At 38.3% G+C, this 19,445-nt stretch overlaps 1 protein-coding gene across 2 annotated transcripts in view; it reads left to right on the forward strand.

Annotated features, from left to right (window-relative positions):
• Positions 1-19,445, forward strand: part of ABCC4 (ATP binding cassette subfamily C member 4) — a 143,168-nt gene that overhangs the window by 100,627 nt on the left and 23,096 nt on the right. The window contains exons 24-29 of one of the 2 annotated variants that reach the window (XM_058839076.1): positions 1,023-1,123; positions 3,229-3,420; positions 7,553-7,708; positions 11,627-11,716; positions 12,190-12,362; positions 18,838-18,943. In XM_058839076.1, the coding sequence (XP_058695059.1) occupies positions 1,023-1,123; positions 3,229-3,420; positions 7,553-7,708; positions 11,627-11,716; positions 12,190-12,362; positions 18,838-18,943 (818 nt within the window). The remainder of the gene's footprint in view (positions 1-1,022; positions 1,124-3,228; positions 3,421-7,552; positions 7,709-11,626; positions 11,717-12,189; positions 12,363-18,837; positions 18,944-19,445) is intronic. The other variant, XM_058839083.1, reaches the window with a different exon arrangement.

Below are 19,445 nucleotides of genomic sequence, written 5' to 3' on the forward strand. Positions count from 1 at the left end.
GGCAAGCTAAACTTCCTAGGGATACTCTTCTCATATCTTGGATCAGTGGGATAGTCCAGTTCCAGAAAGAAAATTGCCTCATAATAATACATTTTATGTTCACTGTCACTCATGAACTGTCATTAGTGTATGCATCATCCAGGATGTAATTGGGTTAGATGTGCTAGAATGAGATAGTCATCTAAAACATGAAGGAAGATGTAATTATCTTGGACATGAAAATTAGTGCTAATTTGCTGGTTTTGTTTCTTTTCTTTTTTCTTTGGATAAGTTTTGTATGTGCACGTGTGTTTTAAAATTTGAATGCTCGATGCTGCACAAGTCTGCAAATTTTGAGCTAGGTTTGATGTTAGTAGAATGCAAAAAGACAAGTCAAAACAACGGTCCTGAATCTTTCCTTGCCTCTGGATAAAGAATAGTTCTCTTGAAGTCAATAGAACGATATTAGGATAAAGTTCAAATAAGTCAGAGGACAGTCATGCTTAATATTGGGGCAGACAGAATACATTTATTTTGTGCGAGTAGACCCACTGAACACAGAGAAGAAATATTCTGTCCTGTTACTTTATCTGACTGCTTATAGGAGTACAAAGTTGATGTAAATGTTCATAACTAATTTTGAAATGATTTTATGCAAAATTTTTGCTTAAGTTTAGGGCCTTATCAAATTTCTGTAGAAAAATAGTGAGGAGTTAACTCATGCTCAGCCAGACAGGGATGACCCTAACAATCCATGTAAGTATGATCTTGAGACTGAACCTCAGTTTTTAGATAAACACTAGGCCAAGGAGAATTTGGATTATCTTGTTAAAATGTTTCCAGAATGTACCCCAAAAGTGCAGTGAATAGCTAGCTGTTCTGCCTGGAGCTACTCATTGCACAGATAGCAAGTAGCTAAATACCAAATAAAATTCTGGCTGTGATGCTTCCATCATGTAAGTAACCTCATGAAAGAGAGCTTAACTGAGATTCTGCCTAATTACAATTTACCTATTTGAGTCTCATTTTCCTTTCTTCTGCAGCTCTGAGTGCGGGGCAGGTTGGTTTGGCACTCTCCTATGCAATCACCCTCATGGGATCATTCCAGTGGGGTGTTAGACAAAGTGCTGAAGTTGAAAACCTGGTAATGTTTATTTCTTCCTTTTCCCCTCTTGGTTCCTTTCATTCTTGTGACATAAAGCCTTAAGGATGATATTCTTCTTAATTAACTTAGGATATTAATACCTTAGCAAGGAATTGAGGCACCACTCTGCTGTCATAAAGAAAAATAACTTCTTTTAGGTTATAATTTGTCTGACTGGTTTTGAATGTTTGTTGAGGTGAACTGTGTCCAGGGATTGTCCTCCGGACAGGGACTGTCCAGTTACAGTGTAGACGATTGTATTCCAACTTATTAAAGTTAAAATTAATCCCTTTCTATAAGGAAGATTTTAAATTATGTTTTTTTTTATTTGGTATTTATAATGTATTGTTATTTATTATTACATTTTAAAAAAAAATTTATATCCCTCAAGGCATTTTAGAGTCCTGTTATTCCACTGCAAAGGCTTATAACTTTTTAATTCATTCTAACGTAACACAAATGTGAAAGTATTTGTTTATATTCAGCTGAGAAGGTTGTATGTTTTCCAAAATATATAATATAGAACACTATATAGAATTTGACCAATTCATAATATTTACTAGCATGTTCTAATTTGCCTGTCTACTTTCTTAAGATGATACATAAGAAAATTAGATTGTAAGAAAAATGCTAAATATAAAAATGGGATTTTTTTTTTTGTTGTGTTGACAAGTGAAGTTACTTAAAATTACAGTTTGCTGTACACAGTCTAGGAAATGTGTAGTCGTTTTGTAGAAGTTACAAAGCCAAGCTTAATTAATAATAATGAAAATAACGAAGGTAAATTTTTTTTTTTTGCTGTCAAATTGCTTTTTCAGTGCATTTTTCACACACCAGTAGACTGGTGGTGACAGAATTTTTGAGAAATGGGAAGAAAGCTTCCATTTTTTTTCATGCCATTGGGGACATTATGGAAGTGCCTGTGGGAGTGTCACATGTACCGAATTGCTTTCTTGGAGACTGTGACTCAGAAATACCTTGGAAGAGAAAGTCCATTCACTAACCTGGCTTTGATGTGAAATGCTGATCATTTCATGGAACTATGATTAGCATCAACTTCTTTGATAGGTGGACATCCACCACAAATCCCTTGTTATTAAAGGGTGACTGCACCCGGGGAAGGCAAGAGCGTTTCATCTCCATTCTGTTGCTACCTGGTTAAGGGAAGTGATTGTCACACTCTGCTTAGTGGTGGTGCACCCTTGTTTTCAGTCCTGTGTGCAGTTTTGGGTAGCACAATACAAAATGAAGCTGTTGGAGAGCGTCCAAAGGAGGGTCATGAGGATGATGAAGCATCTCGAGGGAAAGCCTTGTGAGGAGTGGCTGAGGTCACTTGGGATAAGAGGAGACTGAAGGGAGACCCCGTTGTGGTCTTCAACTTCCTTGTGAAGGGAAGGAGAGGGGCAGACGCTGACCTCTTCTCTCTGATGACCAGTGACAGGACCTGAGGGGCCTAAAGTTATGTCAGGGCCCTATGTTTATATTTATTTTATTTATAGCCTATGTTTAGGCTGGATACTAGAAAAATATTCTTCACCCAGGTTGGGCACTGGAACTGGCTCCCCAGGGAAGTGGATGTGGCATCAAGTCTGCCAGAGTTCAAGAAGTATTTGGACAATGCTCTCAGGCACATGGTGCAATTTTTTTTGGGGGGGGTTATCCTGTGCAGGGCAAGGAGTCAGACTCATCCATGTAGTTCATTTGGTAGTTTCATTCCTAGATTTGTCTTTCCAACACACAATGGATTGGTGTCATCTTAGTCAAGACTGACAAACAACTCTCTTGGCTTAATTTTCTTAAAATGTATATATTTAGGTTTGTAATTAATCCTACTGATGAGAAATGCTTATGAATGGCTTTATGTATCATGATATATCTGAGTCTGTGGTAGCACATGAGATATATTCTTTCCACTTTTTTAGTTATATAAAGAAGGCCTAGAATGGCACCAGATACTCTTACCTGTGTTTAAAAGAAAAACCGTGGAGTAATTTGCATTGAATCTCTATGGTAAAAATACGCACACATACTTATATGCATGCAGTATTTGCAGTGTATGCCATAGGATGAAGTTCATGTATGTATGTCTTCTTTACTCCCCCTAGATGATATCAGTAGAGAGAGTGATGGAGTACACAGAACTTGAAAAAGAAGCTCCTTGGGAGACCAACAAACATCCACCACCAGAATGGCCTAACCAAGGAATGATAGCATTTGAGAATGTTAACTTCACTTACAGTCTAGACGGACCATTGGTTTTAAGACATTTGTCTGTTGTAATTGAACCAAAAGAAAAGGTAGGTATACAGCTCTCTTTGGATATTCACAGAAATTAAGATGATAAGTTGACAAGAAGCTGCATGCTGGAAATGCATTATAAAATATGTGGATGTTAGGATAATAGTAAATGTTCTTTTAAAAAATTTAGCTTTAGTTATATTTAGTAACAAAAGTTACAGCCTATTTATTTTTGGCAAGTGTAGCATAAATTTGTCTGGGAACATGATACTTCAGTCTGTCAAAACAAAGGATTAAACATACCCGATAATTTCCTTAAAAATATGTAAGATTCTTCAGAGTGGCAGACACTGAAAATACCAGCCAAGCCTAGAATGTTTGTTCAAATCCAAAGCAAATGGATTTGCTGCATTAGGAAATTGGGGATTCAACACAGGGAACATAATTGGAATCAGGTATGTCAACAGACAAGGTGAGCAAAACCAATGAAAAATAAGGAATGTACCAGCCCTTGCACTGAGCCCGAAATGGAACATAGAAATACAAATCAGTTTCATAACTTCAGAATTTGGGATTTTATTTCAGTTCCTTTTGGCTACCAATCCAATTAACTCTTGTCATTAATTAGATTGGTAGCCAAAAGAAGCATAGAAATAAAACTCATCTGCAAATTTGACTCCTCCTCCCCAATTTTGACACTATCCCTGTTGAAAGAGTGCTGCAGGGAAGGTCTCCCCCACAGACAAAATTAAATTGGAGCCCTGAAGTGTTAATTTGTGCTTTGCTACATTTCAAATGCAGGTGTACCTTTTTGATTAGGAGGTCTTCCCTAGGAGGCTGGTTCAACTCTACAATCCTTGCCCTTGCCTCCTTTTTAACATGCTTTTGCATTCAATTCCAAACCCATTGATTTCCTCAAGTGGGCCTGTTAATAACATGCATGTTACAAAAATTCAACCGGACTTTGCTACATTGAGGTGATTTTCTGGAATTAGCTGTGAATGAGTTAAAAATGGTCTCTTGAGAAGAGCCATGTGGGCTGTCTCCTTAGCTGTTTTATGTCCCTCCAATATAGACTAGAAGTTCTATATTTCTCAGTGAGAGACAGGAATAAAATTAAAAATGGAAGCAAGACATACTAGCAATGCATGCCTCAGTCCTTGGTAGGGGCAGGAGAGGGAGGGATGACTGGGGGTATTTCTTTTTGCTGAGCAGTTATGCTGTGGTTTCGTCATCCTGAATTTGCCCAGCTTGAAACTTGCCAGGAACTGTGTTTGCTTTCTATGATGTTTTGCACAATACCACACTAGGCTGTATTCCGTGTAAAATAAATCTCCCGAGCATCTCTCCTCCTTATATTGCTTTTAATTATGGAGAAGCATCTTCTCCAGAACAAGGTTTCCAGATGTGCTGGAGATTCTGCCCAAACTGCTGTCATTGAGAGCTCTTACAACTTAGGCCCCTGGCTTAGAGAGACTTCTGGTGGCTGCAGTGCCCCTGGCAGCAGGAGTGAGTTTAAGCTTCTGCTGTGCTTGTAGTTTTTCTTGTAGCCACCCAGTTTGGGAAGCTGTGGGTACAGTGAGAATGAAAGAGGTGATTGCTAGCAAATCACTCAGAGGTTAAGGTCTCTTTTGATCTGTCTCTACATTCAATATTTCCCTATAGTCAAAGGAGGCTTGGAAGGACCCTGTGTTTTAAACATCTTTGCTAAAGTAGTGTGGTCTGACAGAGACAGACCAGGGAGACACAACCTGCTGTGCCTGTAGCTGGCAGTGATTAACCTCCTCTGCTACTATAGCTGCAGCAGGGGGAGGTTAGCATGTGTAGCATTGGGTTTTACACACCTCTATCTTTGTTTCAAGGGAGCTCATGAATGCTTATTGGCCAACATATTGTAAAATGTGCCTTCTCCTGACAGCTCCTGGATCTGTGGGCTATGTGAAAAGGTTAGGAAGGTGCACATGTAGATTTACGGCATGGCAGCTGTGCTCCCACAACGTACCATGCAAGGGAGGTCGCCTGAGGGATAACAAAGACATGGGCAGTTTCAGTGGAGTAGCTGACATGCTGTAAATCTCACATTTTTTGTGCAGCTCTGCACAAGTACAAGTGACACTTGAGTAATGATGAGCCCAGCATAGCAGGTGTACTCCTGTGTGTGCACATGGCTCGCATCAGGCAGCACAGTCCTGGCCCTATGATTCCTGACAGGTGCCACTTCCATTTGCAGACAGGTGCTGTATTTGCACGGGTTGTGAGTGTGGGCCTCTGAAGAATAAAATGTATTAAAAAAATGGATAATATACTGAAATGATAGTATCATAATATCATTACTACTAGTAACACTGAGAGCTATTTCAAATTCCCGTCAATTTTCAACAGCCTGTAGTCAATTGGACCAAAGATGCAAATAGATTCTTCTAAATGTTGAAGAGCATAGTCTTTTCATTTGATGCCAAACTGAAAGTGGGATTTTGACAATATGCAGACCAGCTGCATTTTTATTTTAAGTATCAATGTAATTTTTTTATGTTTTTTTCTTTATATCCTTGATACAATACTTTATATTGACATATAACAATTGAGGAACAATTGAACTTTCGTTTTCACAACTCTGGTTGTCTGTGTTCTCTATTCAGCATTTTCTTTCTGAGCTGTAGTTTATTCAGAACTATTTTTCCATTGTTTCACTGGTATAATTTAGAGTATTAGACATTTTATCATTTCTTGTAACAGATTTGCTTAAATTAGTCTGTTTAATAATAGGCACTGTAGAAATGTTAATTAGTTTATATACAATAGTACAATAATGAATGGTTGGATGAAATTGTTGAATCAGAATGTAGAAGTAGAAAATACCTTTCAGATTATGCAGCATAAGTTGCTTCTTGAAGTGTGCTTTTTTATTGTGGTGTGTATTTTTTATCAAATGTGGGCAGTGCTGTTTTGTCTGAACTTAGTGTCTCTGACTGAAAGTTTCTCCTTGCACTTGGATGGAGTTTCCTGTGCTGAATTTCATTTCAGCAGTTATTGCTGCATACATGTGAGTCTCAGGCAGTGGGTAATTGCCCTCTGGTGTCTGTACGTATGCTCATGAAGGTTTGCATCTTTCTTCCTCCTTTCTGCACCCCAATCACTTCACCAAGCCATATTATACATGCTTAATCCTCATAAATCCTTCACATCAAACCAGTATCTCCAACCCATATTAATTTTGTTTTGCACTGCTCTTAACTTTTTCCAGTATGCTAATTTTTTATTTATTTATTTTTTTTAATATAGGAATTAGAACAGAATGCAGGAAATAACAAATTCTGCCAGATCAGATCTGTATAGAGGGCTGCACCCATTATCTTCTCTGATGCAGTTGATTACTGTACACTGTTTTTCTCTAAGAATCCTTTTTCTGAATACAACATTAAAAAAAAATTAAAAGAGAAGAAATATTTGTCTTAGGTTGTCTTAGGTCTTAGGTTCTTGTCATTAAAGTTATCAATTCCATATTTTTCATTGTCTCTTTTTTATGAAAGCTGTAATTTTTTTTCACACTGCTTATATCTTCCAGTTTTTCTCTGGGAACAAAGAGAACCGTGAATCTCTGTGATTTTATTATTTGCTGTTTCTTCTGTTTGAAAAGGAATTTCAGCTTGATGTCATGGCCTTATAGTTTCAATAGTTGTTGAAGATGTCTGAAGTATGGATACTTTATAATCGTGCTACTTAACCATAACTAACCAAAATCAGTCTCAATTATTTAGCTTGGGAATACATTGCTCCCAGAGTGCTTTCTGGGAGTGCTTCTTGGGGTTGAGTAGTAGATGCATGCTTGAAATGATTTGCCTAACATCACCCAACAAACCAGGTTTAGTATAAAAATTAGCAGTTGATGAATCACATTACTGTATGCATTGAGCCACTTCATCTTGTTTACACAATAAGACACCACACATTAAGGGAGAATCATTCACCTTTGAATATGATCCAAGAAATTGTCGTGTATACAAATGCCACCTGAATCCAAACTGATTTAAGGGGAGAGGATTTTTCCCCTTGGAAGAATGTTAATTACAGAAGTTTTATTTGGTGCATGTTCTACTGTAAATCCTATGATGCTGTAAAAATGTTGCTTGACATATTAATTTATCCTGAAAAGCTCTCAGTTTAATTGTACAGGCCTGGCTTGCTCTGTAGGTTGGAATAGTGGGAAGAACCGGAGCTGGGAAAAGCTCTCTGATAGCAGCCCTCTTTCGCTTGGCGGAACCTGAAGGAAGGATTTGGATTGATAAGTACTTGACATCAGAGCTGGGACTCCATGACTTGCGGAAGAAAATTTCAATTATACCTCAAGTAAGAGAGTGACTTGGTTTGCCATGGATGTTTTGAATATGATACTATAATGTTTAAAGTGCTTTGCTGGGTTATGTTCCCCCTGCACCTCTCTATGCAGTAGACACAGGAACTGCAGCAAGGCGTTATTCTTACTTGAGAGAGGTCTTGATTATTTTAAGATTAGCAGAATCAATTTTGGGAACTGGAGCATTTTTTTCCTTGTTTTGTACTCTGTTCCTTTGGAATATCTGTGCTAGCTGTATGCTGTCCTCCCATAGTCTGGGGAAAAGCAGAGAAAATCTGGTAAGTGTACGAACCAATTTTCAGCAGTCCACTGAAGTCACTTGATCTTTTGGCGGCAATTCCTGCCTGAAGCTTCCTTAGTAAGGGACTTTGAAGAACCACTTTCACCTCTCTAGTCATCTCTGTACAAACTGACCGGTGCTAGATTTAGAAAGAGGAAATGTGCCGCCTAGAAGTGAGCTATCAGCTTTTGCATTACTTGGAGAAGGTTGGACACAAGAAGACCAGGGGAACAGACTAAGAAATAGACCATTATGACCTATAATAAATAAAACTTGATGAATTTTAGAAGCTGAATGCAAGAAAGGCTGCAGTGCAGGGAAAAAACACAGTAAGGCAGTGCTGGAAATAGCCTCATCTCTCATGCTGGCGTAGAAGATAGGCTGTTCAAAGAAATCCAGTAGGTCACACAGATCTTCTCTCTCAGAGTCTTACTTTCATGAGACATTGTATCAGAGAATGGTTATGTATAACCTTAAAACTTAAAAGGCAAGGTCTGGGCATGTTTCACCAGAGCTCTGGTCTCTTCTGTGGACATTGGCTTTCCAATGAAGAGGGAGGTAAATTGAAAAGCTCATATGCTGCAAATGTGAAGTCATATTTTGGAAAGTAGTTCATCTGCACTGTTCTAGCAGTAGAGTGAAGAGTAGATTGTAAACCAGAGTTGTTTTTTTTTTGCCATATTTAGTGTTATTTCTCAGATCTCTTTATTTTATAATAGAATTGGTATTTAGAGTTATGTCTGAATGTGTGGTAGTCTGTTGGCAGGGTGGCAGAGTATAGTACTTTCTTTAAGCTGAGAATCTAATACAAATGGTAATGAGGCTTTTTTTTTTTCCTCAAAGAATAGGAGTCAAAAAGAAACAGGTATGCTATTGAAAAAATAAAAAATAGGTACTTCCCCAGCAATTGGATTGTTGCCTAATGCAGGATGTCTTTTGTTTCTGCATGCTGCAGGCTTTGTTATTGCAGTACTCACTGGAACTAGTCATCTTTTGTATGTAAAGAGAACTTTATATGGATTTAAATTCAGGTTTTTTGTTTGTGTGTAGCGTTCCTTTCTTGTGAAAGCAGATGATCATCAGTTCATTCAAGGTCTACAGCTCTTTGAAAGCCTTGCCCATAGCTATTGTGGGTGATTTTTACATTTTGAAGAATTCAGCCCAGCTGAACAAAATAGGATGCTGAGACAGGAAAACTGCAGGTCAAATGCAGTTTCTACATGTTGAATGATAGAGATGCTCAAAGTTCACAGCATTCAATTATACATGTGAGGTTTTTTCATACACTGGTCTTTTGACATAGTATTAATACTGTTTTAATCCAGTGGAACTCTGTGATTTTTGTCAAGTTTATATAAGGTTTGCATCATAGTCCCAAAAGTTTTGAGTGTCCAAAAGCTAGCAGGTAGCATTTTGTAATTTTGTTTTTATGTAAGGGAAGGCTGTTTCTACTAAAAAATGAGAAACTGTCAAGTGGTGGTACAAAGAAGAGGAGGAAGGAGGGTTTGGGATCAAGTTTCTGCTGTGGTAAACTGTATGATAGGCATTGTCTTGTACTGTGCTAATAGTAGTGTCAATAATAGGAATAGCAGTGTAACATCAGGTAGTTATTTTACAGCAAATATCTTCATAATTATGTGGGCAGCTGAAGAACCAGAGAGAGAGAGGCTTATTAGAATTGCAACATAAAACATGCTAAACAGAACCATTCCTAGAGAGTGATGAGGCAAGAGTGAAGTTTCCTTGTGTGTGAGTTTAAATACCTACCTGGAGAAATAAAAATGTGCTTAGGCTTCTAATTGCTTGCTTGGATGGAGCTGTGTAAAGGTTGTGTTTGTAAATCTTTTCTATGCAAATGTTGTCTGCCTCTCTGACTGCAAGCATTTTTACAACAATTATTTACAAGTTAGTCTTATTACTTTCCTCTCATAAACCAGACTGTTTTAAAAAATAATCTGTGTCAGAAATGGTAATTAAAAAATATTCTTATCTTCTGTTGCAGTGCATGTCTCTTGTTAGGACCTTTATAATAGTTATGAACACTTTATAGGTTCAGCCTCTTCTTTTGTCAACCTATAAAAATGGATTGAAAAGGAAAATAAATGTAACAATACTTTCAAAATACGTCAAATGTTGTATTAAAATGTGTATTGTTAAACAATTTAGTTTCTAGGTGTTTCTGAAGAAGACTGTTTTTAGGCCTGGAAATGTTTTGTGTTAAATCCTTTTGCTCATTCAACAGGTTTTTAGTGACATTGCTATTGCAGCAGACACTTTCAAATAATTGGCATGTTCAGTCAAGAAGTGTGTATTTTTTTTCTTTTATATTGCTTATGGCATGTTCTGTCTTTTTAAATTGTTTTATAGCACTCAGATGGTTTAGAAATTAGAAGACAATAAAAGAGTTAAGGTCTGAATTCTCTTCTGGTTTGCTGCAGCACTTTGAAGCTGGGCATCACTAGGGTTAGATGGGGAGAAAGTAATGACAGGTTAATCTCAGAATAAGCTGAAGTTACCCAGTGTAAGTTAGATTTTATTTCCCAGGGGAGAAAAAAAAAAAAAAAAAGAACACATTTTGTCTAAAATTTCCCCAGTTTAAAGAAGACTGACAACATGATGAATGGTCTCCATTTATGATGAGCACTGTTACAGCTTTTGACTTGTTTTTGTCTTTATGTGTGGTATGAAGATGAGTTTAGCCCTAAAGTCGTGTCAGTGCTTGACTCACAGGTCTGGCAAATCACATTATGAATCACTGATCTGTTCCTTAAGGACTTCTGAACCAAAAGTTGTTTCCCCACTTCTTAAATACTACAAGTGTCAGTGTGATTTGATTTGTGCCAGTTTGATTAATTATCTGTTATTGCTCTGACTGGGAGCTGAAGTAGAACAAAACTTGCTTCAACCACAGGTAAACCCACATTGGTACCTGAATGGGAGAAGGTACTGATTTGACTCCCTGGTGTATTTTGAGTGAGAGCTTTGCCCAGCAGTGCTCCAGTTCTAAGTCAGTTTGCTTTGGTGCTGTGGCAGGTTAGATAAACTTTGATGTGTTTAGGTTTTAAATGGTGAAAGCTGTTTCTGCTTAGCCCTGATGGTAAAATGGAAGGGCTTTTATGGTACGAAATGAAAAAAAAAACCAAACCCACAGCCAAACGCAGAAGGAAAACCGGAAAGGCATTGTGAGCTCTTTGATTCCTCTCTGGTTTATGTACTTAAAAAACAGGTTTTCAAAACTGCCCAAAAGTAATTTAGGAGTGAGAGCTCCTTGACAGTGCTAGTTGTTGGTTTTCATTAACAATACCATGAGGATAGCAATGATTTCATGTAAGTATATATATAGCTTGTGGCATCAGAACAGTGGCATGTAAATGCCCGTTCAAGTACCAACATAATAGTGTACAACAGTTTTCAAACAGACCTGTCCTGTTTGGTAAATTATCTTCATACAGAGTAGTTGAACACTTGCTTCTCCCACCCCCCACATCTCCCCCTAAAGCATGCAGTTGTAATAAACACCTTTGGATTTCAAAAATGATACTTCTTGTTGGCTATTTTTGTGCTATTGTTGATTTAGGTTAGCTGTGATTATCATTAAGTTACCTATTGCATTATAAAACTTGCATTTCAGGAGCCTGTTTTATTCACTGGAACTATGAGGAAAAACTTAGATCCTTTCAATGAATACACTGATGAAGAGCTGTGGAACGCCTTGGAAGAGGTGACTTACTAAATCTAATAATATACACCTGGTATTTAAAATCCACATAGCAATAACATTACAGTGCTTGTGTGTGTTCGGTTTTAGATGTTTTCATCAGGTTTGATAAAGGTGTAGTTGTTGATGGAAAAAGGTAGACTATAATATGTGCATTTATGTATGTGTGTGTGCATGTGTGTGCAGACATATATATTGTTATATGTCTTTTATGAAAGAATTATCCTTTGGGATGATGCCTTGGTTATATTTTGATTCATATCTTGGTTTTAATGAACATTAATAGATTCTTAACAACATGCTTTAATGTTTTTAGAATTCTAATAACTGACACTCTGTAATCCAACTTGGCACTTACTCATTTTGTGTCAGAATATAAAAGGCAAACCTTGCATACTTATTGTTGTGTCATCAGACACACAATAGCTGATTTAAAAGAGAGTTACTCATCCTACAATATGTTGACATGTCAACAGGTGCAACTGAAGGAGGTTGTGGAAGATCTACCCAACAAATTGGAGACACAGCTGGCAGAATCTGGATCTAATTTTAGTGTTGGTCAGAGACAGCTGGTGTGTCTTGCCAGAGCAGTTCTAAAAAAAAACCGTATTCTTATCATTGATGAAGCAACAGCAAATGTGGACCCAAGGTAAAAACAAAACCTGTCGTATTAAAATGAGCTGGTTTCTCTTCTAGTATGTTCATCCCTGCTTTAGAGATGAACTTAAATGCTTTATATTTCATGTAGTTTGTATTGCTGTTTTACGTTTTTGATGATACCATCATTTTTGTCTATGCAAAATGGGGTGATGGAGCTTTGGCTATGGAGCAGAGGATATAAAACAAGCACTCAAAAGATCCCTAATTTCAGTGCATTCCATAGAGCAGGGAAATTAATATTCAAAGTCTATTTGTCCTGCAGCCATAGATTAGAAGACAAGAATGTTCTTGAAAATGCATCTCTGTAACATCAGAATAGCCGTGAAACAAGTTGAGTTCTGTTGACTTCTGGAAGAAATGTTTGTTGGAAATAAATAAATACAAAAGATTTAATTCATCTCATTCCCAAAACCCCCTAAAACTAGAAAGGTGAAAAAAGGCTATAAGCAAAACCAGATACTTCTGATTATGAGATGCTGTCCTTTCAGATGGCTCAGATGCTGGTGTGGTAAGTTAGAGATGTAGTGGGGGCAGGGGCAGAAGGTAGGCTGTCCGAAACACCACAGGAATTGCAAAACAGAGTTGGAGATGTTTAAGTCTACAGGATGGACTCACTTATTCATTATTCTGTCTTGTATAACTCAGGCCAGCACAACTTTCCTGAATTCATTCCTGTTTGAAAGGGAGTGTACTTCTAGAACATCCAACCTCAGTAGCAAAAAAAAATTCAATGACAACCCTTGTTAAATTGTTCCAATAGCTAAGTACCCCCACTGTTAATTTTTGAAACATTTGAAGCACTGGTGGAAATACTTTGGAAACAATACTGCAAACGTACTGCATCAATTAGTCTGAGCTGAATATATAGTTCCAACAAACTATGGCTTGAGGGAGAACTCAAAGTCCAAAGAGGACAATAACACAGCAAGTCCCTCAAACAGATGCATTAAGGATTTTGTATGTCATCTGGGCGTGACTCATTTTTCTAACATCTTCTTGGGGGAGAAGTGGTTCCACTGGGGTAGCTTTACAGTTCAGCTGTCAGTATATTTCTAAAATCTTTAGAAAAGTGCATTCCCTTCCCAGAGGTTCTCTTTTTCTTTTTTTTTTTTTTTCTTTTTCACTCTTAGTTTATTTTTGGCTGGGCTCTGGTAGATTAACTGCGATTAATCATAGGTGTGGAAATTTAATACCATCTTACTCATCCTCCCTATTTTGGCATCTCACATCTGTGTTCTCAACTTGCACTATCCATTTAATTGATCTTGATTAATGTATGCTGCAATATATATTATAATAAGGTAAATGTTTGTTTGTATCAACTCTAAGCATAACAATACAAATAATAACTTGGAACTTCTTTGAATTCAGTTTGCATTACAGTCATTATTAGCTTTTCCTTAATGTGTTGGTATAACTAGAGCCAAGTATTTTTTAGCTGTGCAATCTGATAGGATGATCATCAGGAAATGCTGATGTGGGTTGCTTAACTGAGCAGTTAGGGAGGCATTTTTGGTGCGTAAGGAAAACCTCCTCCTCTTCTGATGCACAGCCCCCATACCTGGCACCCTTGTCTCTCACTTGGCAGCGAGCACACATCATATTGAGCACCTGAGATGGGAGACCATGGCAAGCTGCCGTTGCCTCTGGAGATACTTTTCTCTTTTTTTGTTTTTTTGGCTCTTTGGCTCTTGATCTCTCTCCCTCAGCAGCCTCAACTGCTGCTGCCACTGTGTCCCTTCTGCAGTTCAACCTGGAAGCGGGTGTGAGTGTAGCAATGCATCTGAACAGCTTGGGCCATAGTGTGGACCAGCCAAACTGTCTGTAGAGTTGCTTATCAGACCCTCTGGAATTTCTCAAGGTTGCTGAGACATAAGCTGTTCTAAAAATAAGAAAGAGGAGGCTGAAAACCAAGAAAACAGGACCACAGGAGCCAGATAAGAGAGAGTGCTTGAACATCTGGACTGTAACCAATCCTGTGCCCTGAGGGGTGTGTGCAGAGCACATGGACAGGATAAGGGCACCAATGAAAAGATGTGTGATCGTGTTCAGTAGTTTTAGAATGTATAGAGAAGTGTGTAATGTCAACAGTAAATGGGATCTGCGAGATCATATTGGCTCGTTGGTCAGAGGTCTTGAGCTCCTGCATGTGAAAAGGCAGGGGTTAGGGGTGGCAGGAAGAGAAGGAAGGGTGAGGTGTTGCGAGGCAGTGGATGCAGGGTGAGAGATGGACATTGTACCTTCCCCAGAGGACTGAGGTGACTCCCCGGTGTGACTTCTGTGCATGCTTTTGTGGGGGGGGATGGGGGGGGGGAAAGGAGCTTGCCATAAAGAAGGTTGCCCTAAGTCAGACTACCTGCATGATTTAGGTGATGACTGACTGACATTTAATTTGATTTTATCTTCTTGGGCCATTCGCACTCTGAAAAATAGAGTCTGGTTTTAAAGCAGTTGAACTGTTCTGGAAACCTGTGTGAAATCTGGAGCAGAAGAGCTGAAAATCTTCATGTAGTTGCTTTGGTGATACACAGAAACAAAATCATTCCTTACTGGGACTTTTTAAAAATACTGAATCTGTTTTAATTGTATTAACTGATATTTTGGCTTATAGAGAACAAAACTTTTGGCAAACAAACCGCTGCCACCTTTTTACATTGGTTGTTCATTGAGTTTGGTAAAAACAGCCATTGCACATAGTTCAGTTCATTAGCTGTCTTAACCTTGTAAGGTTTAACCTTTTATTACATCTAACTGCTATCTGTAACTCTTTCTCTTTTGGAGAAATTATCTAAGCCTCTCAGGAATTGTGTAGTGTGAGATACGCTTTCAAGACAATCCCAGGAGGACATTAAACAGAAGATAATGACTTACCCAGTTTTCCTTTCAGCAGCTTGGTTGCTTCTCATTCAGATCATATTTATTCTTCCTCTTTAGATAGTTTTCTTTTTACACAGTCAGCTAATTCAGGTTACACCAGATCTTGGGTTGCTGGGAAACTTGGTGTTAGATCCTCAGCCTGTGGTGCCTGTGGGACAACTCTACCACTATTTTGTGCTTTCTTATTGTATTGTTCCTTGCAGTAGGGAGTATTGTGGTTCCCATTTTTATATAATCAGATTAGGATGGAGTTTTTGTCATCCAGCAGCCCTGGTTTTGGTATTCAGGTTGCATTTTTGGTTTTTAATGTGCCTGAAAGATGAAGAGGTTTGATCTACAGAAGTGGGTGATGAAATCACTTGGCACTTGCCTAGACACTTGTACAATGTGAGTAGGCACTACTAAGAGTCCATTTATGTCCTGAAAAAGGGACAGAAATTATGCTTTCTTTGGTACTTTTCTAGTTCTAACTGGCATATGATACAGTCTCTACTCTGTCAGCACGTAATTCTGTATACAGATGGTTTTCTTGGTATTTTTAGATTTTCTTGCTTTGCCTAGCTTCTTCCTGAGATTCTCCTGGACGTTACTGATGGTGCTTCTGCCTGCTGTCCCAAAAAATATGCTCCAAGATCTACCATGAGCCTTGGAGAGAATCTAGCCAAGTGTCAGTCAGCGGACACATCAGCATGAGATCTTGTTCCGTGATATTGAAGATGGAGCTATTAAGTCTGTTCCTGATTACTCTGTAGTCTCATTTTATAACATTTGTCACGCCTACAATATGGACAGCAGTTTCTTGTTAGTGATAAGCTTGTGTTCAAGAAATACCTGTTTAAGATAATAAATAGTTTGATAGTATCTCTCTAAGAATGAGAGGTTTTTTCCTTGTAAATGTAAGAAGAGGTAGTGCTATAAAGAAGACATATAATAAAAGATAAAACTAATGTAGAGGACAGGGATGTTCAAGGCTGAGACATTCTTTGAAAACAGTAGGAATAACTTGAGTTACAAATAATTGTAAGCCTTTATAAAGTTGTTATCAAAGTTCCTGAGCTAGCTATGATTCTGGTGTTCTGTAGTAGCTTTGCAGAAAACTTTGAGCTTGACTGTAAAAGCCTGAAAAAGGCTTTCATTACACAATTCTAGGGAGTATTGAATACTGAAATTTTTTTTCTGTTTTGCTGTTTCAACCTGTGTAGAGAACACATCCAGCTGTCTCTATGAGGCTCTTCCATAGTGAGTGTTTTCATGGATATCTCTGCTTTTATTTTTCCTTTTGGAGGTAAGAGTAGTCAGGTTATTGAGGCATTGCTGAGGAGAGAGTGAAAAAAGATACATGCATTAACACTGGGGTGAAAGGACTGGTATTGCTGTGATGTGGAATATGATGAACAACTTCCTTTTCTTAAGGAGATAACACAGAACTAAAGAGTCTGGCCCTGTCCTGACTTCTCTTCCTGTCTCTTTCCCTGATTGCTTACTGGCCCTTGTTCAAAAGGAGTTGAGGAACACCTGCTTCTTACTTTGTTTTTGAGCTTCTTTTAGGAAGTAGGAGCAGAAGGACCAAGCCTCTCAGACTGTGGTCCAGAACACAGTTCTCTTAAGCTCATGACAGAATTTAAATGTTTCAGTCCCCAGATGAAGGTAAAAGTTAGAACGCATGGAATTCTTACTTAACTGTTTATGTCTTCCTTCTCTTTGATGATTCTTCCTGTCATCAGTAAGGATCTGTCTTCTCCATTGTCATGCTGATTGCTTCAACTTAGCTTTTAACAGAAACTGTGTTCGCCCTTCAGAGCACGTGAGCTCCTACTTTCTACTTTCTAAGTAGAAACTTAATAGTTGCTTCATTCCTCTAAGTGATCCAGTTCTTCCAAAGTTGTCTGTCCACTTTTTATTGCTGGTGCCTCCTGGCACGATGGCATCAGAACAATTCTCTTTGCGTAATTCATGAAGTGATACCAGATATTCATCATTTGCAAACATGATTTCAGTGTGGAGTACTACTGTCTAAAAAAATACTACTTAATCAGAGAAAGATATGTTTTATGAATATTTTATGTATTTTATTTTATTTTCTCATTACTTTGAAAAATTTGAAGAATTAAGGCTTTGCAAGCAACTGATTGCAGCCAATATGCCTGCCTAAATAGCCTAGTTTACTCAGATAGCTCCTTTGTCCTTTTTTAACCTAATCTGCAGCATTTTATTATTCTCCAGTCATCATACATACAAAAGAACAAATTCATTTGTATTAATAGAAATTCTGGAAATGAGGCCCCTTACTTCAAGTGACTGACTTCTAGGCTGGAGCTTCCTTGGTTGAACTAACGCCAGTATATTTTGAGTTCTTTGTGTCGTCCTTCTGTCTTGGACAAGAAATTTGATTTCTGTTCTTTTTTCTCCATTGTTGCCATTTGTCTTTTGGGGTGATTTTGTAGGCTGGTGAGTATTCACAACGCCTGGCTGGTGGGACCCAAGGCTACCTGTGCAGTGTGGGCTGTCAGGTGCCTCTAGAGGGCATTCACTGCCGTATGGCTGCCTAATCCAGGTTTTCAGATTCACCTTCCAGCCATGCCTCTTCCCTTTCACTGATTTAAGAGAGGACTGTAGAGATCTCCACGTATAAGCCTGACTGGTGTCCTCTAAGTGAGGTGGTGTCAATGCTTCCCTTGTACAGTTAATTACTCCAGTAAGATCCAGTTCTATGAGTATTGCCCATCTTTTGCCTTAATGCTCATTTGTAGGGCTAAAGAACGTTCTAGAGTTCTAGAGTTACCTATGTATCAGTGTAATTTTATTTCCTTTTCAGTTTTGAACTTCATTTGTGACAGTTTTCACTTCAGTCCTGTTATTCGGTATCTGTGCTCTAGCTTAGTTTTCACTCTTTACAAGTCTTACGTTTCTTTCTGCTGTCCTTTTCTTAGGTGCTTAGTTCATACAGTAGGGCTTACTCTTAACTTGAAATCTTCTATCTCTTTCCTTGGGTTGTGCATTCCAGTTAATGCTTTTGATTTACACAGAATGCCAAATTTTGGGTTTTTTCAGTATTCAAGTTCTTGAGCTATTCCAGTACTATTTTAGTTTACCAACCATTTCCTCTAATTAATCTGTGTTTGCATTTGAAATCAAGAACCTTGGTTCTAGGCTGTCTTGCGTCTGTTCTTCAGATGATTTGCAGTGAAGGATGTTTACTTCCACCAATTTTTCTTCACTGCTTGCACAAACTAAATCTTGAAAGAGAATAACAATGTTTTCTTGGTGTAGAAATCAGTAGAACGATCTGTATCTACAGAATTTTCCCTTTTCTGTAATCAAAGTCTGAGAAATTAGTCTCCTGAAATGAAGCCTATTGCTCTACTTACAAGAAGAAACACTTTCCTCGTCAGGTATAAATTTTGGAGTATGTTTCATGGTATGCTTCCAAGTCATCTGATCTAACAAGAGGAAGAAGCACGGTAATAACTTTATAAGTGTATTTCCTTCTATCCAGTCATGTTTGATGAAGTCATAAAACCTGCCTGCCATTCAGTTATCCATGCAAACATCTTATTTTTGTCTGCATTGCTCTTGCTGTGTTTCAGAACAGATGAGTTCATTCAAAAGACGATCCGTGAAACCTTTGCTCACTGCACAGTGCTGACCATTGCACACCGCTTGAACACCATTATTGACAGTGATAGGATTATGGTAAGACAGTTAACTACTTCACTTTTTTTTTTTCTTTCCTGAAGAAGAATAATTTTATTGACTTTCCTTAATTTTGATCCAGAAGTGGGTAGGAGTGTAAGTCATATGTTAGGCTTGTCCAAGTTAACCTCATTATCCTAGCTACTGTGACTCACAACTCATAAAACTGTAGATGTAATGACCTGGAAAGAATTCTTGCTTTCTCTGGCCTTGCACTTTCCATCCCGCAAGGCACAAACAAGGCAGGTGAGGTGCAGCAGGAGACCTGAGCAAATAAACTCTGCCAGTACTGGGAGCCTATGAAGTCATACCCGTGAGGTTCTGGAAAGAGTCAGCTGGGTGCAGTCTTGGTGGGCCAAGGGAGGCAGTGGCAATAGTTGGTGTGGGATGTGTGAAGAGGAAGTAGTGGAGGTTCTGGGTCAGGAAACATGGAGGTCAGGAGACAGCAGCTGCCCTGGGGCAAAGGTAGTGATGGGAGAAGTAGGACAAGACTGGTGAGGTA

This window comes from Poecile atricapillus, chromosome 1, assembly GCF_030490865.1.
Source record: "Poecile atricapillus isolate bPoeAtr1 chromosome 1, bPoeAtr1.hap1, whole genome shotgun sequence".
In the NCBI taxonomy this organism is placed as follows: domain Eukaryota; kingdom Metazoa; phylum Chordata; class Aves; order Passeriformes; family Paridae; genus Poecile; species Poecile atricapillus.